At 39.7% G+C, this 23,691-nt stretch overlaps 1 protein-coding gene across 1 annotated transcript in view; it reads left to right on the forward strand.

The window, feature by feature from the left end:
- Window positions 1–3,701: 3,701 nt before the first annotated feature.
- The window catches only part of LOC115025632 (partitioning defective 3 homolog), a 313,173-nt gene continuing 293,183 nt past the window's right edge, over window positions 3,702–23,691 (forward strand). Inside the window, exon 1 of the mRNA XM_029458033.1 lies at window positions 3,702–3,821. Coding sequence (XP_029313893.1) covers window positions 3,702–3,821 — 120 coding nt within the window. The remainder of the gene's footprint in view (window positions 3,822–23,691) is intronic.

The following is a 23,691-nucleotide window of genomic DNA, read 5'->3' on the forward strand; positions in this document are numbered from 1 at the left end:
GCTAATAGGTGTTATCAGGAAAACTTTAATTAGACCCACTATTGGGAAAAAAGCACATGCCTTAGCTTGCATCAGACTGATGTAAGTAATGTTAGACATTGTTTAGTGTGAGTTAAACCACACTATAGTGTTTTAGGCTGTGTCTCTTCTGTGTGTATTGGCATGAACTGGGGCGATTTGCCAACATCAACTAATTACTGAATCTTCATGTGCAGACTCATATGGAGCCGTCTGGTGAGGAATTGTGCAAGAATTAGACTGATGCAATAATGGTGAGAACAAAACACTGATCTTCGTCTTATCTAGAGCACATGATCTTGATGTGACAGATATGGTTGAGTTGTAGTTTTGCAAGGCGAATAAACAACTTTAAAACAGTCTGAAAAAGTCCAAATATCAGTCTTAATCATGGTAGACAGTTGTGAAAAATACAGTTGGTACAGTGCGAGTGGCTGTTGCATGTTTAGCTGTATGTTTATGTTGCAATGTATTGTTCTATAAGGGCGTCATTCTCCTGCTGCTCTCTCCCTTGCTACATAAAGCAACAATTGTATCCTGGCATGATTTTAACACACAATCTGATGTAACTGATATTCTTTCGTGGATCTGCCCTCGACATGCAAGTTCTTGTACCACATGCAGGTAATGAGGGGCCAAACAAGGAGACACGATACAAGTTTAACTGTCCAGGTTAACTTGTAAACAATATTCACTAATAATACGTTTTATCAATATAAAGGTTCAAGTTGCCTTCAATAGAGCTACGCAGAAAGGTGGTAGTAGAAGGCCCTGGAGGAGGGAGAGGAAGGACGTAGTAAAGTGCACGTCTATGAATGAATTGATCAGTGTGTAGTTCTGAGGGCTGAATTCTCCCGTGGTGAGGTAAGTCTGTGATGACAGAGTGATGTGCCAGGGATAACCTCAACCACTCTTGGGACCATGTTGGAGCACGTCTGCTGTGGAAGTAACACATTACTGTCACCTGACTGCTACAATACGCACACAAGCACACAAGCACACACGCACACCTACACTTTGTTTACCCTCTGTGTTCTTTCTGCACAGGACAATTCTGTAAATGAGGAGAGGAAGAATTTAGATTTTCTCAGGTTTAGACCTCATTATCCATAAATATTTGCCGCCGTGAAGGAAGTAAATTGAAGATCTATTGTACTTAAAGCATACCGTATGCCAAACTTTTTTTAAACTACTTATCGCATATCCTCCACCCAGTAGTTATCAGAAATACTGGACACAGTAAAGTAACTTTCTCTAACATTTCTGTTACTCCTTGAGCCAATAAACAGGCTCACTCACGCATTTTATTTTTAGAACTCGTTGTAATTTCCTTACAAAACAGTGGCAGAGAGAAACAGACTCTTCTTCTGCCTCCCTGACATCCGGTACTTTAAATTACGAAAGCCACATTCTCAATGTCATAACAACAGTTCAGCAGTTAAGAAGATTATTATAAGTACTGCCATGTCCTGATGAGACCCAGTGACCAATCTTCCCAACCGGGATCACCAGCCCTCTCAGGTCATGGACCCCAGCAAAGCCGCGCTGGCTGTACTGTCTTAAGTTCCAACACTGGAACTGCAACTCTCCTCCTCCCTGCATTCCTGGTGTGCAGTGGACATACTGCAATCCAGGCCCGGGACTCATCTTACTACAGTTTGTGGTAAATAACTGAATTGTTATTCCTCTATAACAAGCTCAGAAACAAATGTAAACTGGTGTCTGACTATTTCATTTCATTCAGTTGACAGACATGGTACATAAAAAACACTGTGGGGCTTGGATGTGGGTTTTCAATACACACATTTAGCTCATTCATTTGTAAATAAGAGAGACTTAGATGTTAGAAATATCACTTAAGGTTATTGATTTCCTCCTTAGTTGCTCTTTGAGGGAATGTTTTTCTTTTTGTGCCACTAGGGGGAGTATTATTTGTGCAAAAGAGAGCTGCAGCTGTCAAAGTGAAGTCCCTTGTACAGTATAACCAATCGTAAGAGTTCCTCTTCTTAAAACTTACTGAAATACTTTCTAATTTCAGCATAAGTCATCACTTGGACATATGCCCTTGACCCTGACACACAGCCTTCTGATCTGGAGTCTGATGCACTAACGTTGCACCACAAGGTTTGGATTCTTTGAGGGATGGCATTATGCATTGAATTTTTGTACACAGTAGTGCTCCCCTGAAAGTAAGGCTCAGTGAGACCAATCTTTTAGCTTGTACGTGTATGCTTAAGAGCTAAAAACTAACCCAAATGGAAGACTTATGGGGAAAGAAATATTTGAGACGTGATAATATAGTCGAGTCCATCTTGCACTCGTGTTCATGTTCACTCACTTGGACTACATTGGATCATAAAGAGTGGGAGCTGCAGGGAGTGAGTGAAGCTCCACAGAAAAGTTGCAGCTTTTATCAGTAAATTGGGTCATATTGTAGATCCAGCCTTAGGCCGATCGCTCATTTTGCAGTTCAATAATTTAGTCATAACATTAATATATGCTCTCTTATGAGAGAATATGACTCTTATCACTTATCTGCTGCAAAGTTAGTACTCATTCAGCTTATCTTATTTATTCTAATTGAAATGAAACATCTGTTTATATGTTACAAGTGCTGAATCACCCAGACAGTCACAGATACATCAAATCCAAATGTGGCAACATGCGTAATACTTGTTGCAATAGATCTGCAGTACTTAACCTGAGCTCGAGCCCGGAGGGTTTCCCAGACTTACCGAAGCATAAACTCAAAGAGCTGCATGTGATAAGATATTGTCTGACTCCACAGGAATCTGATATGAAATGTTTGTATATAGCAGTTACATATCAGGACATGTGTCTTTACTTGACCATGTACAGTGACTGTATACAAACTGTGCAGAGTGTGCAATTGCTCCCCGGGGGGCCCAGACCCTCAGGGGGCCCCAGACCCTCAGGGACCCCAGATTGTAAACCTGAGAAAAAGCAGTAATATCAGAGAATATATGCCTACTGGTTGGTTTCTTGCTAAATGGGTTGTGTATGAGGGGACCCTGTTGCAGGTTAATTTGGCCCAGGGGCCATTTATGTTAAGGATTTATCTTGGATTTAAATTAAACCGAAAATAAGAATATAATTGAAGATATATTACTGCAGTCATCAATCAATCCCCGTGACAATAGGACATCAACAACAATCTCTTCCAACGCGCTTTATTGTATAGGATTTCCATTGCACCATACTAGACCACGACTCTAAACTGAAAAGCATTGCTAATCCAAGTGTTACGCAACTTTTTATGATAATAAAGCAAATACAAGTAAACCGACTTTCGATGGGTTTGCCCTCAGCTACAACCGGCATCGCATTGGTCGGTGTTGGAAGCATTCTTAGAGCCTGCTCTGACATGTGGGTGCACTCGCAGTGTCAGTCCAGTTGTGCGCTCTCACTGGATTATTGGGAAGTTTCTGCAAGTGAGTCAACACTGCACACAGGGAGGACGCCACCCAGCCCTGTCGCTGGATCTAATGCTGGGCTTCTCTCTTCTCCCCTCCGAGGACGCAGGACACAAAGACAACTTCACTTCGACTTCTTCACGAAAACTGTGGATTTAGTTGTTTTTTTTTACCTTCGCACACCGGGGATGTTTGTTGTCTTTTTTTACGCGGCTTTTTCCTCATTGGAATTAACGCAGCGGAGGTGAAATGAAAGTGACGGTGTGTTTCGGGAGGACCCGAGTAGTCGTTCCGTGTGGAGATGGGAATTTAAAAGTCCACGGCCTTATCGAACAAGCGGCCGTGAGGTATAAGAAGGCGATCGCAAAGGTAAGCTCCTCACCCACACAGCCCTGCCCCGGTGTGCTTTTGTAACGTTTCGCTGAGCGGATCAGCACGCTGCATCCACACTGGAGCCTCAACATGGCGCTTTCCACGGGCTAAGGAAGAGGGAGAGAGTGGGCAGAAGAGAGCCAGTGGCTGCCCCTAGAATCAGAGCCAGTGGGGACCCCCAGGGGCCCCTGGTGGGAAAAAAAAGAGTGGGGGAATGGGAAACATGTTATTGTTATTTAGAAGGAGATGTCCAAGAGTGACTACTTTCATCATGGTAATTCACTATTTTCTCCACAAGGAATCTAAAAAAATTGTGAAGCAAAAGGGCTCTCCTTCTGGTCTTTCAGGTCGTCCATGAAAAGGGTCAGGAAACACTTTAAATGCATCAAGTTGTACTGGAAGGGAAGCCCGTTCAAAATAGCCCAGACATAATAAATATTATATATTAAAACATAGTAAACTGGCTACTACATCCACATTATAAATCCCAGTTGGACTATTAGTTTTTCCTGAGTCACAAATACAATTCACTAAAGTATAGATTCACTGTTAGACACTAAATACACTTTTGTAATCTCTGTGGGTGCATTCATGTCTCTGCATTATTACACAGTTAATAACTTTTATTTAAAAAGGGCTTCGAACTCATTACTCTGTGCAATTACATGCTGAGAAGAAAGTTCGTCCAAGTTTCATCTATTGAATGACAGAACGCATGGCTGTGTGAAACCCCTGTGCCAAATTTGAATGAGGCCCGACTAGGACACTGATTGCTTTCCCTTTTTGTGGGTTTCTAGTGGCTGCGCTTTAAAGCCCATTAAATGACTAATGAATGAATTAAAGTTTGGTACTGTTTCCATGGTTAGTGACAGAACTCTCTCCCCTTTGCCAATAGGTGGTTATTACCATTGGAGTCACGTTAATGCTGCAGCTTCTTTTTCAAGGGCTTGGAACACCGAGATAAACCCACGCTGACTTTGCCAAGTTATTTATTTTCTGTGTTTTACGTTTGGAAAAGCTACAATCCTCGCTGTTTCAGAGACAAGTTCTTTCTGTAACATGTTTTCAGAAAGATCTAGAATGAGAGTATAGCGATAGCAGATGTGGGTTTGATAGAAGTTCAGTATGAACTCACTTCACACCTGTACGCTCAGCTCCCTAGTAACAGATGAAATGGCCTTAACTTCCTGGAGAATATGAATATTCACTTCTGTGCCTCAGTAGTAAATTTCACAATTTAGGCAAACAGTGACGAATTAGGTCAACATCAATACTCATTCTTGAAGAGTGCTTCCTCCTATTCACACTAGCAAGCACATACCAACACACACATTCACTCCTCTGTTTACCAGTGCATGATGGTTTTCCATGGATCAGCAGAATGGAGGCGACTGGTCCATTGATCCATACAGTGGCACTGTAAATGTAGAAGTGTAGACGCTGGGTCAACACTAGCTGTATTACGGGCCAGCCGAGACCTTTGGACTCCAGGAAGATGCAACTTGAGTTATATAATATTCCTGCGGCTGACATTAACACTGCTTTAACACTTAAAGTGCAAAAATGTGTTCTTTAAAGCTGTATTTATAATGTAACACAATTCACAAGTGTTTTACAAAATGACATACCATGACGTGCAGATAATGTATCGAGCAATGTTTGAACGCTCACTTTTACCATTAAAAAAAGACCATCAATTATACATAATTCACCTGATACTGCAGTTACCCCGGGTGATCCAGCTTTAGCATGAAGAACAGAGAGACAAATGAAAAGTGAAAGACGCGTCTGTCACAATTCAGAAGCCTCAGATTGCAAAGGCCCATTCTGAAACTGAAGAGTGTTTCAAAAGAAAGAATAAAAGCAGTGTAGGCTCTCCGGGTTCATGTTTGTGTGGGATGTAAGCGGCATGCTGGAATTGCTATGAAGATCCAAAAGCCTAATGATCTACAAAGATACATTGTTTCCTTTTTTAGTTCTGTTCCGTGATTGACAGCAGGCCAAAATATTATGCATCCCATGGCATGCAGATACTGTGTCATTCAGTAATGCACCTTACAGCCCTAACAAACGCAACCAAATGGGCAGGTGCACCAGAGTTCGTTTGAACTGCACCAAACCGGTAAAATGTGAAAGCACTTTTAGAGGAAATCTGGATTGATAATTTTGTTTCTGTCATAACATCACATTTACCTCTAGGAGACAAACTGATAGGATATGAGAAGCACTTCCCACACTTCCTGCTTGAGCTGAAACGTCCGCCTCTTCTGTACCATCCTCCTCTATACTTAAAGCTGATCTCGCCTCCACTCCTCCACCTACATTCTGCCTGACTCTAATGTCTTTATCTACCTCTTCATTATGCATGAAGCATCTCTGGTTGCATATGTCACATGCATTGCTTTGGCAATTCTGTGATGCTTTTAATCTTGCAGCCACTTAGTTGCCTGTAATATCAGTGATCTGTGAAATGAGACTTATTGTCCTCCTCTATATCAGCTGTGTGAAATTATCTGAGCCCAATCAGACAATGTTACAAGCTGTGCCTGTGTACCTGATCCTCTCTGGGGACACTGAGGCCTTTTGTCACAATCTGAGAGGGACCAGGAAGCACACATCAATTAGCCACTCAAGCACCATTAACTTCAGAGTCAATCTGGTCTACACAGTGTGCACAGTCATGAAGAATTAATGTTAAATGCCTTTCTGTTCTCAAGGCTGTTGTTTTCTCCACATAGAGTGTTTACCACATTTTTAGTCATGTAAGCTAAACCAATATGAAGATGTTCTCTTGTGGGCTTTGTCCTTTTGGACGTCACTGGGAGGTTCACATCTTAACGGAACCCCAAACAGTCTGGTTTCACATCTGGTACACTGTCAGAGACATACAACTAAAGAATACTCAAACATTCAGTCACTGAGTACATCATCTGTGGCTCTAACGCTTTGAAGAGCTGCATCTCTAGATCCTATTTGTCTCCTACTTTCCCACAGTTACTCAACCTAAATGGAGGCTTAGGCCTTAAAGCACATAATTGGCCTTTTTCCTCACAAAATCCCACCGATTCTGGCTTGTAGACATGTCACAGCAAAGTCAAATTGTTAAAAGAGATGCAGAATATCCTTAGGGGACAACACGGGTAAACAAACAATATTGCTCCTTTCCTTACACATACACTATAGGCTGTCCACAGCATATGATAAGCATGTGCCCTGTGGTTCCAGGATGTCTGAAGACAAGTCCCTAATGTAATGATGTATCTATCTTTATAGCACATACATGTGACTTCAATCACAACATGGTAAAAGGCTAGTGGTTGAATTTGTACACATGTATTGAAAATAACTGTTAAACTAAAGGAAGGTAACTTGAAATTATTTGATTTAGCATAATGAATGGAAGCAGAGGGCAACAGCGAGCAAGCTCAAATGGCAGTTTTGACACTTTTTGTATGGATTTAACAAGTATAAGGATCCCTTTCCCCCTGTTTCCAGTCTTTATGCTAAGCTAAGCTAATAGGCTGCTGGCTGTAACTTAAATTTTAGCATACAGGCAAAAAAAGTCAGTGAGTGACCATTAAATATGAAGTATAATGATACTTTTCCTTTTAAGTAATTATAAAAGGCTTTTTAATGAATTATGATTATTGTTATAAAGCATTTTGAATATCTATGAGCCCTTATAACTATGAATGATATAGTGCTATAAGCAGATTATAACATAATTGTTTTTATAATGCATTATAGACATGAGCGTCGTAGAAAGTGTTACTAGTTTGTTTGTTGTTTATTGCACATAAAAGAACCATATGGCAGCATCGTACACAGCGACAGGACAGATATATTGGCTGACAGGTATGGACCAGTAACTATGACATAAGTCTTCTGTAAAGCTTCAAGGAACCACAACATGAACACACTGTCTTCACACACAGCAGGCTGCCTATTGCTGACCCCGCTCCTAAATTTCCCAGTCTCTCTGGCTCCTTGTCAGATCAAAGCAAATCTGGCTGTCCAGTAACTTTTAGTTCTACCTGATGTGCACCTACAGTGTTGGAAAGATTTAGTGAAAGACAAGACACCCTCCAAAACATATGTTCGAGACATTTGTTTCTGTCTTGGCATTTACAAAGAAGAAAATAGCTATCCTGTTATGTAGCAAGTTTGAACCATCTACAATGTAATGAACAGTTGCTTCCAAACACCACTTGTGTGTTCTGGGAATCCTCAGCCTCTACTTAAAGTACACCTGGAGCTGTATAGACCCAGTAGGATGATGGGATGCAATGTGATTGATGTTAACTGAGTAAGCGTAGCTCGGTTCAACTGTGGTCAAGCAGCAGAGATTTTTTGAGTTCATCTCTACCACAGCAGGGAAATAAAAAAGAGAAATGTGGACTCAATAACCTCTCTTCTCTTGTTGTATTCTCCGCTGGCTTTCCTTCAGTTTCCTATCCATTGCTTTTTCTCTCTTCTTGTATCTTCATCTCTCTCTTTTCTCTTCCTTTCTTCTCCTTCTTCCAGCCGACTGAGCAGTGTCCTTGTTTCTTGCTAACTCCTTCCAGGGGAATCGTTGCCTGCCAGTCTTTGACTAAAACATCACACACCCGCTGCTCCAAAATCACGAGTTGAAATTTGCCCAAGCAGCCGTTAAAGATATTCAGTACCCCTGGCCAGCACGGCACCCCTTCACCATGGGTCCTCTGAGATCTGAGGAGATTCTTGCTTTTATAACTAGCATGTTAAATTGGGAAAGTGCAATTCAGGTACTATATACAATGTTGAAAATCTGCAGCAATAGTAGAACATGCAGTAGTGTTCGCAGAATAGAGATTACACAATGCAAAATAGCCTGTAATTTCACATGGAGGCTGGTAACAGCATGTTTATAGTAGTAAAGTGGTGACAGTAAATGGAGGAGCAGACTGGTAGTTAAATACTAGTCTAAAAAGCTCTTAAAGTTCTACTTCAAATTAGAAAACTACTTCAATGTAAGTATAGTTCAGCAGTGTAGAAAAATATGCAGTACAGTCTTTAAGTAGCTGGACAGTGACGTGTTTATTTCTGTTGTTTTGGTGCTCAATTGAAGCACATGTGGAATTGAAAGGATACAGTAACTATGAGGTTAAATTCTGACGTGTTCCAATTCATATTGGATGAACAGTGGCCAAATATTGTTCTCAAAGTCAGTCACTTGACCTCTAATTAAGCAAGACGTGATGCTATCGATTTACTCCAACCCACAGATAACAAATGTCACATGTATGTTGGTTGGAAACCTCCAATAGTCTCATACTGCAAATGTTTGTAACCAAATATTAATTATGACAACTGTTTTAAAGTATGTAATATAATCTGTCCAATTCAAATTTAGGGGACTATGTACAAAAATCTTCCGTTAGATACAAATGCCCTCAAATTAAAGGTGAATGTTTCTTAATTTGAAATCCAGTGTAGTACAGGGCCAAAATAACAAAAACTTCCTTAACAATACATAAGAACTGCACTGTATCTGTTACTGAATTTAATGCGTGTGGATTTGCTTGTGGGTCAATGTCAAGGACAATTTCAGAGCACTTCCCTACAACCTGTCTGTCTGACTGACTAAATGACTGCGTGGCGAGCTTCCCTACTCACGTGGACGACACCAAGGACAATGACATCACACTGGGCCCTTATCTTTCTCAAACAGCTTCTTTCTTCAGGTTCAGGCCAAGATGACTTTAGGGCTTTCCCGCTGGCTAGCATGCGTCTCAGGTGTACACGCAGGTGCTGATATATGGTATGCACATGCATGCAATCAAAGACTTGTGACTGCGGAAAGCAAAAACATCAGCTATACCCTGGATGCTGAATTGAAAGCCAGAGTGTTAGAGACGAAGCTGGGAGATTTTCTGACTGTAGCTGCTAAACACAGCAATGCAAGCAGGCCACATGCCATAATGGTAACTGCCAAAGTCTGAGTATGCCATAGTCATGCCAAGCTATTGCGTGACCAGTTTCCCAGCTACATATATTCTGTGTTGCGGCTTTCAGGGTTTCTGTTGTCACTGCTGATGTGGTTTTAGTAGTTCGATTTTTTGGTATGCTGTATATATCCACAGCTAAATAACAGAAATTCCTTTTTTGTTGTCAAATCATTTACAGATTGAGCAGGACTTGATACACCGTGTGGCAAGAAGTTAATGATGAATTTGTGGATGTGTATATATTCATGGACATGCTTTCTTTGTAGGCATATGTGTGTTCTTCAATGATTTTTTTCTTTTAAAGATAACGTGGCTCCATTCAGACATAGCTCAGTTTGACAACTCTGAGATATCAAACACGAGCTCTTGATAGCTGCTAGTTTGTGTTTTCCTATCCCAGCCACAGCCTTGTGATGGTAGGGACTGGGTTTTGTTATCTGAACCGTGCGGCTAATCATTAGCCTGAACCGGCAGAAGCAAGACAATAGCAGCAATTTATTTTTATTGATCGCAACATGATTTGAACCCTCAACTTTCTGATCTGGAGACAGATGCACAAACACTGTGCCATGAGCTCTAATTTTGTGTTTGCCATCTCTCTTTCTTATCACTCCTGCTTTCCCCTCTCATTCTGTTCCTATTAACCTCTAACGTTCCCGTTTGTTGTCACAGATTAGTCATCAGAAGATAATGGGTTTGCTTTGGAAAGGTTAGCATTAAGCTCCTTTCGTGTAATTCTGGTGACCTGGCTGGTAGCCAACAGGCCACGTTTGGGAGGATTTAGTTTCACCACAGCCAACCGAGACACAGTAGAACATGGCAGAATAAGTGGTAATCTTTTGTTACACAAAACCCTCCTGCAGTTCATGGTTTTAGAGAAGCTGCTCATCAGAGCAGTTGTTTTTTCTTTTTATACTGATTTATAATTTTCTCCTCTTCTTTTCTGATGCATTCAAGAAGATAATAATTGGTCTTTTCCATCTTTTGCCAGACAAGTTGCTGCAGGACTGTTGCCTGTTGGTGGAGAGCTGAGAAAATATAAATCTACTTCTCTCTGTACTGTGACACCAGCCTCTCTATATTCTGATGTGTTTGCAGTGGCAATATACCTTCATAAAAGACAAGATTTACACATTGTTCAGCTGCCATCGGATGAGTTAGACTGCATAAATCTTTTTTGTTTTTGTAAAATGGAAAATCTTTTGCAAGGTGACAAGCTGTTGAATTAAATGTATTTCACGCAGAAAGGGCCAACATTATGTTTGCTAATGCTGCTAAAATGGAAAAACACTTTCAACCTCCTGAACATGTTCTTAAAAGATGTTTTGACAGCTTCCACTGTCTACACTTTGCACGTCTTAACACGGGGCCTCCCTGTTTCTGCTCTTAAAATACACACGGGCATTACATTTCCATTCAGTGATGGTATAGGCTGCTGTAGCTCCACTTTTTATTCAGGAGAAGCTCCCAAATCTGGCTCCGTGAACAGGAGAAGCTTTTCTCTAGCTTGTATAGATTCCAGTTATAGTTATATAATAATTTCTCCAAGGCAGAGCTACTTTGGAGGCAGAAATAATCTAATTGGTTCAGTTAAACTTCAATGGGAGCAGGCAACCAAGGAAACGCAGCTTTGTAGACAGGCAAACTTGAACGGTAGGAAAAATATGAATATATTGAAGGTCAATTAGTTTGATCATCAGCAGTTTTTCAGTTAGCATAGAGAGAGAGAGAGAGAGATTTATGATCTTAGCTTCTTGTTCTCTTACTTTTACAATGGGCGTTAATGCTTCTGAGCCAGAGAACAATCTAAATCATCCACCAAGATTATTTCTGCCCTCAGAGCAGTTGGCCTGTTTGAGAAAGTAAAACATTAATCTACTCTTGTTTCCGAGCTGTAGGACAATGGTTGATGGTTCATATGACATGCTTGACTGGCTGGCCGACCACAGAGTCGGTGGTCGGGTCTCCATTAACAATCCAACAGCTACTGTTATGGTGCGGAGAGCCGTATAGACTTGCCTCACTTATCCCTAAAATCGGTATTATTTCATGTGACAACATAGTTGGCTTATAGGCAGGGACAATGTGTGGATGCATTCAATGCAGTGATTTGGATAAGACCAATTTAAAGTGCAGGTCCTTTTGTTTTGAATACAGTAGCCTTCTGAAGTGCTTTGGGTTGTTCCTCTTGTGTTTCCTCATCCCAACTATCAGTGAGATGACAATTCCTGCCTCCAGCTGTATCCAACTGTGAGCAAGTTGTAGCAAAGGCCAACTATGTGGTTTGCGGTGTTTCGACATGCAGGCCACGCCAGGTCCTCTTGGGTGTGATCCACTGTTTTGTCAACAGCTTATTTCTGTGGCCACGACGATTGCAGTTATAGTGCTCTTAGTTACTGAGGCACAAGCATTGGGTGCTTGTCAAAGAATTAAGAACAAGACCTCTAAATAATTCTTTTTTAGAGGAATCACCCGATCTTATGTAAAGATATTTTCACATCATGCATGGATGGGGAAATGTTTTCCAATGACCCTTTCCTGTTATAATGCAAATATATTTGGTTTGTAGCACTCGCACAGGAAGACATTTATTTATTTGTTGCTGCTATTCTCTATTGTTAAACCTTAAAAGATGGTTACTGTTGTGGCTTAAGGTACATCATGTATGAAAAGCAAAATTGATGAATACAACTATAAAAAAAATGAAGATAATAAAAGGTGATACACGTTTCTAAAAGTTAAAAGAAATGTAAAAGTTAAAAAGTGTTCTCAGTCAAAAAGCTTATAAAGCCGAGTTAGACCATTTTAAAGACAGACACTTACAGTCCAGGTGGAACTAATAACTTTAACGAGGGGTCTGTTCCATTTATGTGTAACATTATGAAAGAAACAATACCAGGCCCATAACGAGTAGGCTACAGCTAAATGGGATGCAACCCGTAGACAATTGATTACACTTGTGCGTTTCCTGCTATGACATGTCATGTTTGTAACTATATAATTGTTTTTTCCTCGTGTTTCCGGCCAGCAGATAGATGTAAGTTCATTATTCACTGTACTCTTAAATACAGATACAGTTTAATCTGTAAGGCTAACTTGCTCTTAGCTTGCTAAGTCTCGACTTTCTTCACCAGCTAGCTAGCTAGCTAACCTAACTGCTAACATTTTTGCTGTAAACCTGCTGCCTGTTGCTGCTTATGAGCTAAAGATGCTAATATGCTGCTTTGAGCTTACAGTTCTACAGTTGGGTGATAATTATTAATTTGTGTGTAACTATGAGCAACCTCTGTCACACTACACATAGTAAGTTATTTCATTGTTAAGAGGAAAACACTTTATCTAAGCTAACTAAACTTTGTTACACACGCTTGAGACTGTTTTACTCTGGTTAGGCTACTATGACACACAGTTGCAGCAGTTTTAAATGGCCACTTGGACAAAATGTTATCTCTTTTCAACTTTCTTTTTGTTTTTGTTTTTTTTACCTCTTTATTACGGTGTTTCTCTCTGCATGACTCTCTTCTCCTCAGGAAAAAATGTCAAATCTGTCCATGTATAGCCTATAGCTAATTTGTCTTCCTGAATGCTTTTGACATACAGTTTTATATGAGGAAAAATGCATTTTCTTTGACTGTGAGGAGCTCACAACAAAGGATAATGATTCTGTACATGTTCCCAATCATCTGTTGGCTAGCTATGCATGATTTTATCGCGTTTAAACTCGGAAAACAGCCTGAAAAATGTGGACATATGTCAGACGTGATGTTATATGCTTAGATGTCGCTTGTAAGCAGGCTTACTTACAGTACAGTAGTACCCCTTTAAGGATTCATTGCCCTGCTCAAGAACATTTAAGCAGAGCAGATGCTTGTAAAAACAGAGCTTGAGCAGAACCGTCTGGGAGAATCAATCTTAGTACACAGTGGGTGGGAAATTACAATTAGAATAATTGATTGTTAATTGATTTATATGGAGTTTTATTATTTTGTATTGCAGGATTACAACGACTTGATTGTAGCATGCAAAAATTGGAAAAAGGTTCACATACAACATCAAAGTGGTCCTGTGGCTTTGTCTGTCATTGGCTTTTGATCCGACTAATGCACTCTGGGTCTTTCAACCCTCGAGCACAACGCACACGCAAAGTCTTTTCTTTCAATGGATAAAGTAAATACACATGGTTGTGTATAGTCAGTAGCTGCATTAAGCTTTCATCAAACACCGTTCAACCTACATGTTGATCTTGTATCATTAGATGAGCTGGAATTATGGGCTAAATCCAATCAGCAATTGGTTATTCATCGTCTATATGGCATCATAGTAATTTGGTACTAACTTCTAGTATACTAATATACTAATAGTATACTAAAATATGAACGAGTGAAATTACCATATCAATGACCTAGGCTATATCATAAGCTGTCAATGTGATGAGACTTAAAAACTTAACTAAAGGAAGTACAATATGTTATTCCAAGATATTTTTTCAACCCTGATTTTAACTTTAAACTAGGTTTGGCTTTAGGACTTTTCAACATTCATTATTCAGTAGTCATTATCATCATGAGCTTAATTCTTTCATGCTGTTGATACAGCAGTTCCCTGGATACAGTTCAACCTGATTAACTTACAGATACTCAAAAATAGCCTTGTGCCAAAAAGAGTTTCCTAGTTTCTTTCAAACCCCACATGTATTGATCTTCCATAATTGCCCTTATGAACCGGTCCCTACTGGTCTGGTATCCATTATGTTGTCAAATTAAATCGTTGTTATTCTGTCAAACTGAGGGCACTTTTTCATTTCCTTTGCTAAATAACTGAATAATCTCTCCTCTCTGCGATAGATGATCTTTCTTAAATTTCCATTGTTTTGCATACGCTGCAAACACATCTACAAACAAACCCGTGTTATCGAAAATCACCTGTCCATCAGTGTCTGAAATAGGATATCACATTGACACAATTATTCACCTGTGATATTGAAAATGAATGTGCTATTTATCATTGGAATTATTAGAAAAATATGTTATGTGTCTCTCTGCACATACACAGAGATAACTGGTGTTAATATGAATCTGTTTGTCTGGTGTTTTCCAAACATCTGGCCACTAAGATATCCTCTCAAACATCCAGACAGAGCTGTGAAATGGAAATGGCATGCTCAGAGCTACAGGAGAAAAATAAATCCTTAGATAGGCTTAGAAGTTGGCAGGACTGTGGGATATTGCGGGCATTTGGACAGATTTATTTTGAATTAGGCAGTACAGTATGAACAGAGTGATAGAAAAAGTTTGCCACTGTGCTAAAGTGGATTCCTCTCTTTGTGAAGTTAATGAATGCAAGGGAAAGGTTCTGGCAGGTTTTGTGCTCTGGAGCTAAGTATTTAACATCAAAGTTAGGACTACCCTTGCTAGGAATTCTCTCTTGTCTGTTCTCTGGGCACTGATTCAAAAACATTCTGTTGGTGGAAATATACTAAAGTATGAATGATCTTTTAGATTGGCATTATTAAGATTGGCATTATTATCACTATTAGTTCAGGCCTAACATGGGTTGTTCCCATTCAGTATACCGATCAAGTATGAATGCGATTGATGTCGATTGTTCTCACTTCTCACGTTGGACCATTAGCTGAACATTCCTAAAACACACTACAGATTTAAATGGCTGAAATCTGCTCATTCTCTTGAGATGCACACATCTAGTTTTTGTTTGCTGATGCAATTTGTCCTGTTGGTTATCACTGTAACACAAAGCATTGCCATTCGACCTTAGCGGCAACTTCAATGTGCATGACCTTTTGAGTAAGTGAACTAGTTCTTCATTGCTCTTCAAAAAAGACAATTATGTGATTTACAGCCCAAGGCTACCAAGTTTTTCCTAAGAAAAAATATTCAGAGATGACTCAGTCTTTTTGTCAAGTTGACTGAGATGCCTTTGAGTTGACATGCACCCAGAGGAGCAATAGCATGATGAATGGTTTGTTGTTTGTCTGATGGACACCTAAGGAGAGCCACATCAAACACAAAGAAATGGCATCCTGACACTGCTTTGCTCCACGAGAAAGGTTTATATCCGTCTGTAATCTGCTTTGGTGTTCTGATAGATTGATAATAATAGTGACAGTACATTTCGTGTAGTTATATTGATGATGTTGTGCTCTGTTGATTTCTCACCTTTGTTTCTAAGAAGAAAGCTAGCAACAGTACAAACATGTCAGGGCATCAGGTAAATGCTTCTTCTCCCTTTGGGCAAATTAAATCAAACAATCCAATTACATTGACTGTTTTTCCCCATAAAATATATTAATGCTGGCTTTTCCCTGCCTTTGTGCATTCAGTATAAATGGGATATAAACAAAGGCGCTGGTGTTCAGTCATTGTACTGTAAATGCTCTTATTCCCGTCTAATCTTGTACTAATTGTTATGTTTTTGCTGTGAAGCACTTTGGGCTGCAATTCTTGTATGAAAGGTACTATACAAATAAAGCTTATTATTATTATTATTATTATTATTATTATTATTATTATTATTATTATTATTATTATTATTATTATTATTATTATTATTATTATTATTATTATTGTGCAGAAGATTTGAGGAAGAAGGTTGATGTTCAAAAAGATGCACCAACTACCAGAGTATCCCATAGCACTAAACTGTGAGCTCATGGGTAGACTATACACATTTTCATTTTTTCATCTTAGACACTGTTTCTGCAAATGAGTTGTAAATTCAGCTCATCTAGTTTAGATGGCCAACATAGAGATTTCACTGATGAATATGTAAAATTACTGATTTATTTGTAGTATTAGTCATTTCCTGGCCAGACATTTTTTCTGGTCACAGAACATGTTGCGGTATGATTAGTAGTTGCTTGGACCATGAAATGGGGTCATTCATTCCAGACCAAGGAAGTGCGGCTGAAAGACATGGGAACTATTTAAATGTGAATTTGGGGTCAGTCACAGTGCGTGCATGTGTTTGTCTTGACCTTTCTGTGTGGTCAGGATTCATTCGAATATATTTCATTCAATAATTATTAGATCTCAAACAGTTATTTCAGCATTCAAAAACCTTGCTACTTCAGTACATTGACTCTCAGACATCTATGTCTTATAACAACAATGAGGAGTGAAAGTCAGCATGCTCAACATGTACTATCATTTCCCCTCCCCAAAAACAGTTAAGAGTCACTTCAGGCTGACTTGAAGATGTCATGGGGAATCATGGTTGGCTTTTCCCGTTGCTAGGGTAAGAGTTACAGTACATTGATAACAGATGAATTTCTGCTCCTCGTCTATTTTCTGAGGCTGCGAGGATGGTGACTTGACAGGCCAACCATCTCACACCCTATGATTAGGGATCCGTAATGCCTGAGGCTAGGAGACGGACTGCAAATAGCATGCTTCCTGCAAACAGTTCCTCACATCTCCAAAACATGTGCCTAAAAGATGGCGACCAGATATGATTGCTGCTCCAGCATTAAGGTGAGGAACTGGAAATGAACCTACTGCATTAGATTCTAATTCTGTGTACACCGGAGGGATTTTTATTTGTACTGGCAGAATAGACTCCTATTTCTAAATGCTAAAACATCTATCAGGACAATGTGTTTGTTTTTCGTGCATTCCTGTTATTTGCCTCAATTTATAAAAAAATAATCTAGGCCTACCAGGTATTTTATCTCTTGAAAACAGTTAGAACTTTACTGCAAGTATAAAAGGGTTTCCTTAAAGGTATACAGTATGTGTTAATTTCTGTACAGAGACTCGGCTGGAGGTTTCACTGGGTTTTGCTTTTACATTCCTGCTATTGAAAAAAGTGACTGGTACTGTCAGAGCCCAGTAGATTTTCTTTGCAGAACGCTGTGCAGTGGGTGTTAGGTATCTTAGATCACATTACACCACAGAGTCTACTGAATGGTGTACCTCTGACAGAACAAGACGTCTTAGGTGTTTGTTGGTAGTAATGACTTTAATTACTTTTACAAACCGAGGCTATGTAAACATCCTCATTTTGCGGCTGTCAGACAAAGCAACTTCTTTACAAATTGTCGCTATAGTAATGTGTTAATGGCGTCCTGCAGAGAGTGTGTGTGTGTAAGTCTACCTATGTTTCCGTGCGTTCAGGTTTAGGTGAATGATCTGGTTGAGCCGGTTTTTCTTTCTGTCAGTGTCTGTCAACCAAACACATTTCCCAGCAACCCTCCTATTTGCAAATGACAGAGCATAAATTTTCATCACCTGTCAGTCTGTTGCCTGCAGTATGCCCAAGAAAAACTCCAACCTGCATGGTCAGAGTTCAGTTGATCCAGGGAACATTAAGGTCTTCCTTAATTGTTTGTCAAAACCAAGACAAACCTTCTTTCTTATTCTCAATTTTGTAGTCAAGGAGCATAAAAGCTCTCACCACATATGGATCTTTATGACAGTTGGATTGACTAACAAACCAATTTGGAAGGAGGCTTTTTAGCAATACTACATTAATCCTGTGCAATCATCAGCCTAGTTTCAGAAACCAGTGTGACGTGAACACACATCTTGTGTTCTGAAGTCAGACACGACCATTGCACAGAGAGTCATGCTTTGTCCAAATTTGTCTTTTAAAAGCTGTGGATTTAAATAGCATGAAAAACACATTGTTTTGTCCTTTGGAAACAAAACAGGTGTTTGGTTTGTGCATTGGCCAGGAATCAATTGAAAAATACACTGTTTTGGTTTCTGTCTGGCAGTACATTCTAGCTTAGAGGTAAACACACATCAGCCCACTTGAACTCCCTTCCCAAGCCTCACCCCCCCTCACACTCTTACTCCTACCAAGACTACCCGGAGATGCACATGGACCCTGAAGTCAAGGGGAAAGGAGGCCATTTTTCCTCTCCATTGGCTCTCCTCTCACACCAAGCTTTCAACTCTGGTGGTCCTAAATAGAGATTGATGGGCTCTCCTCCATCACTCACTGACTTTAATGAGAACAGCCTCAGTGAAAGTACTGGGCGAAGGGGGAGGATCGGGGTAGCAGCAAGGAGTTTGTAGGAAGTCATACAATGCCACTTTCATCACCTTGCATCTCAGACTGAACCACAGCAATATTGGCAAACTGGATGCCTGTTGCATTTGTGCATTCATTGCTGTTTTTGTCAAATAAGGAGACAAACAAAACAATACAGTAACAACACCATGGAGAATGGTGCTATAAAAGTAAAATGTGTGGTTCCTATCGAAGTGTCCATATATTTCAGACTTGTAGCTCTGAGCTGGTTTGAATCGACCCTGCAGATTATTTTCATTTTAGTTGCACCCTGTCTTCATGCACAGCCAAAGAGAATGAGATGTATTGAGGTTGCATTATGTTACAGTCTTGTTTCAAGCATCAGCAGGTTCTGAAATTACCTTGTGTGTGTGTGTGTGTATGTGTGTGTGTGTGTGTGTGTGTGTGTGTGTGTGTGTGTGTGTACACATGCATGTGTGTACATTAACATTTTTTACTCTCCCTGGCGTAATTGTGTCCCTAATTCACTCATCGATAAACACTGAGCTCATTAGATTTAACCTTGCAGCACAGCCTCCGGTGCTTTCTCTCAACATCTTTTTTTATTCTCTCTCAAACTACTTTCCCTCTCTTCACCTCCCTTTGTTGTCTTCCCTCTTTTATCCCACCCCTTTCTTTTCTTCTATCCTCCTTTTTAGACTTTCCCCCTAGTATTTTGTTTTCTCCTCACTTTACTGCTTATATCTCTTCTTCTTGTTCTTCTCTAGCTATCATCATTTCTTTCTTCTCTAGCTATCATTATTTCTTTCTTCTCTAGCTATCATTATTTCTTTCTTCTCTAGCTATCATCCTTTCTTTCTCATATACTTTAAACTTTCTTATGGCTCATAGTCAAAAAGTATATTGTACATACTGTATATTGAGCGGTGATTGCGTGCACAATCGTGCATGGTTCTTTTATTACTATATCTTCTCAGCCACCAATTCACACTCATTATCTCATTATAAATTAATAATTAATGTAAATATATTTGTAGACAAAAGCAAAGAGCATGATGGTGTATCAAGTTGAGATGTGAGAATGACGTGGTGCAATACATTCTGAGGTTTTAAAGGTTGCATGGTTAGTCCATTAGCAGACAGGAGAAAATAGTAGCAGTAGTAGTAGCAGCAGTAGCAGTAGTAGTATTAGTAGCAGTAGTAGTAGTAGCAGTAGTAGTAGCAGTAGCAGCAGTAGTAGTAGCAGTAGTAGTAGCAGCAGCAGTAGTAGCAGTATTATTAGCAGTAACAGTAGTAGTAGCAGTATTATTAGCAGTAACCGTAGCAGTAGTAGCAGCAGTAGTAGCAGTAGTAGTAGTAGTAGCAGTATCAGCAGTAGTAGTAGTAGCAGTAGTAGTAGCAGCAGTAGTAGTAGCAGTAGTAGTAATAGCAGTAGTAGTAGCAGTAGTAGCAGTAGTAGCAGTAGTAGTAGCAGTAGTAGTAGTAGCAGTAGTAGTAGTAGCAGTATTATTAGCAGTAACAGTAGCAGCAGTAGTAGCAGTAGTAGTAGTAGCAGTAGTAGTAGCAGTAGTAGTATTAGTAGCAGTAGTAGTAGTAGTAGTAGCAGTAGTAGTAGTAGTAGTAGCAGCAGTAGTAGTAGTAGTAGTAGTAGTAGTAGTAGTAGTAGTAGTAGTAGTTGTAGTATGAAAACTAAAAGGAGCAGTGGTATAATAGTCAAAGCGTGGAGACCTGACATACTCAATATTGTCCTGTTTCTTAAACTTAATATTTTCCAGCTGGTGCTTCTGTGGAGAGATGATGAAACCCACATGAGCACAATATTTCTGCTGTGGGTGGGCACCCTGGAAGTTAGATATAATGTTATTATGTTTGGAACATTAAACAGTCATTAGTTGGGCAACATGGGACAATCTGAAAATTAGAAGGAGGTAGAAACACAAAGAAGACACTTGCTGTTTTGAGAGTTTCCCATTTTTGACACTTTACACAGTTTTGGGGGAAGTTTTTTTTTTTTATCCAAGTGGATTTGGCGTTGACAGAAATTATTGGGTTTTCCAAAATCGAGTGTAGTTGTGGAAACTTGTCCCTTGGTGTTAGCAGAAAAAGTGTGTTGCTGTTCTTGCATGCTGGAGACGAAAAATACCTGCAGCTTTCTGTCTTTACAGAGTTAGCAGTGGATCTCAATCTGAATAATATCAGACTCCATGATTGGATTTGAATAATGCTGTATTCTAGCATTTAGTCACAATTACACCAATTAATCCAGAATAGTAACATTAATGCACAAAGTCTATTTCAGTGACACTATGCAAACAAACACAGGTCTGCACACTTGCACTCACAGGCTGCTGACACTCTGTGTGAGCCAGGCATCTTTGACAGCCTTTGGCTTTGAAATCTGTTAATGCTGCCAAGCTTCAAGACGGTTAACAGAAGAGCAGCCTAGTGGCTAAGTGGCCATGTGTGTTTCTTCTTAACGCTGCTCTTAAAGTTGACAAACCGAGAAATAGAAATTCTTAATGATCATTATCAATCCGAGCAGACTTGATGATGGGCGCTTGTCTATTTTCACTTTCTAACATCTCAAACCAAGGCTGAAGTAAAACTGGATTGAATTAGGCAGTAGTGTCATGTTGATCTCCACCCAGAGTTTTTAATACAATTACCTCAGAATTGTGAGATATTTGCTTGGATAGCACAAATCCGAATCTGTCCAGCAACCTGTGAATCATTTGCTGAATGTTAATATCTGTGTTACATGGGCTGTCATGATTCATTTCTATAGAACCCTCTAGCTGTTTCAGTGGAGCTGCTGAGAGGTTAACAGTGGAAGACTGTGTGCTGGGCATTGTTAAGGTGCAGTGGATCGATCCCCGACCCCTGCGGTCAACGTGTCCTTGTCCTTGGGTAAGATGCTGAACCCTGAATTGAGTACTGTTTCTGTGTGAATGGTCATCACTACTGATGAGCATATGACTTCTGTATGAATGTATGTGAATGGTTGTTGTAAAGCGCTGATACCAGGGGTGTCAAACATGCGGCCCATGGACCAAAACCGGCCTGCCAGAGGGTCCAATCCGGCCCACAGGGATGACTTTGCAAAGTGTAAAAATTAGTTGTTTTGATCATAAAGTAAAAGCCTTTGTAGATGCACTGTGATCAGTAAGTTGTAACACACATGTGTAAATTATAAACTAATACTATTGTCGAAATTGCACCTTTTTTTCTTAAGAAATGTCAGGTTGTTCATAATTTTTTTGTAAAAAGATTAAGTTTGAACATTTTCAGAATGTACTTGTTTTTGCACTAAAACGAAGGGAAATATTTGGAGTTGTGTTACCGGTCCGGCCCACTTGAGCTCAAATTGTGCTGCATGTGGCCCCTGAACTAAAATGAGTTTGACACCCCTGGCTTATACAATACATAATAAATGCTCAAGAAAAATAAACACACAACAGACTATAACCATGCCATTATGTTGTGGACATCCTGACCGGGATCTTAAACTATTCATTTAGATAACGTCATGCTTTTATCTGTGTTTGCATGACACATCAGTTGGCGTTTGATTTTATTTGGAACAAACAGAAACGAATCCTATTGGCTCTGCTTGTGAATGGAGGTGCTGATAGAGGAGTATTCCATTAGCACATCCAACTAAATCACAAAATAATAGAGACATATCAGAAAGCAGACAGAAGCTATGCTGGGACGTATGAGATGGGCTTGTGGTTCCTTTTTTAAATTATTTTTTTCAGGTGAGGCTCTGTCCAGACAGAAGAAAGGGGCTTAGTCTTGATAAAACCCTGGTGTGCAACTTTGATCTTTGAAGGCTCCGCTGCATTGCACTCCTCCCACATACAGCCTTTGGGTATGACTCAGATATGTTACCGCTGCATCACCAAATCACAGCACCCTTGAACTTGAGTAAACATAACAGCAGTGTTTGTTTGATAGCGACGCGTGAGTTTATCTGAAATCTAGGAGACAAATTCCTCATGGCCAAACTTTGATTACATTTTAATGTTCATTCTGATCTGCGATTTTCAACTTCCTAAATGTTTTAGCTGTAAGTGTTCATGTGCTGGAGGGCAGCTCTGAAATCACTTTCTAGTTCTATTTACATGATGTTTGTAAGAAAATCAAACCCAGAAGTCAAACTAGAAACACATATAAAGTGTTTATAGAGGGTAGCTTCGCATAGTTTGGAGGAGTTTACCATTGTTTTTTGCTCAGCAGTGTATTTTTCAGCAAAGTTTCAGCAATTTAGTGCACTGAAGGGTATGTTCAGGATAGTAAAATCGTTTTTTTGTTGTTGAACTCCTCACCTTTATCTGTCTGGATTGAATTTTCCCGTCTTTGTTTAAACATAACACAACTTGCTGATGTAAAATCAGATATGACCCCTTATGGTTGCAAGGTTATGCATTGCACTTACTCTGCTTTCCGTTCTTGCTATTTACTTTGTACATCTAAATGATCAAACACATTATAAGAAGAACTCACTTTCTCACTTTAAAGTGATTCTCCAGCTTTGTCTATGATCCTCTGGCTTGATTTTCTTTATTCACTAGAGAGGTTTAGCTGTTTTAAATGTCTGAGTAAGAAATTATAATTACAGTTCTCTGTTGTGTGAAGCACCAGCCTTAGCTGATGTAGAAAACTTCTCAAATTACATAATGTGGGCTGCTCAGAGGAAAACAAATGGAAACCAGGGGACTGAAGTGGGCCACTTCTGTATAGTACTACTGTATATACAATGTATGCACATTGGCTATGTAACACAGTGTACTGATTGATCAATCAACATCAATAATTAGATCAAATGTGTATTTTTTTGTAATGGGCTAACATTTCCTGATCAGAGCCCATGCTGTGGGTAGTTTTCCAGTTATGATAAGAAC

The sequence above is a fragment of the Cottoperca gobio genome, chromosome 20, assembly GCF_900634415.1.
Source record: "Cottoperca gobio chromosome 20, fCotGob3.1, whole genome shotgun sequence".
NCBI lineage: Eukaryota > Metazoa > Chordata > Actinopteri > Perciformes > Bovichtidae > Cottoperca > Cottoperca gobio.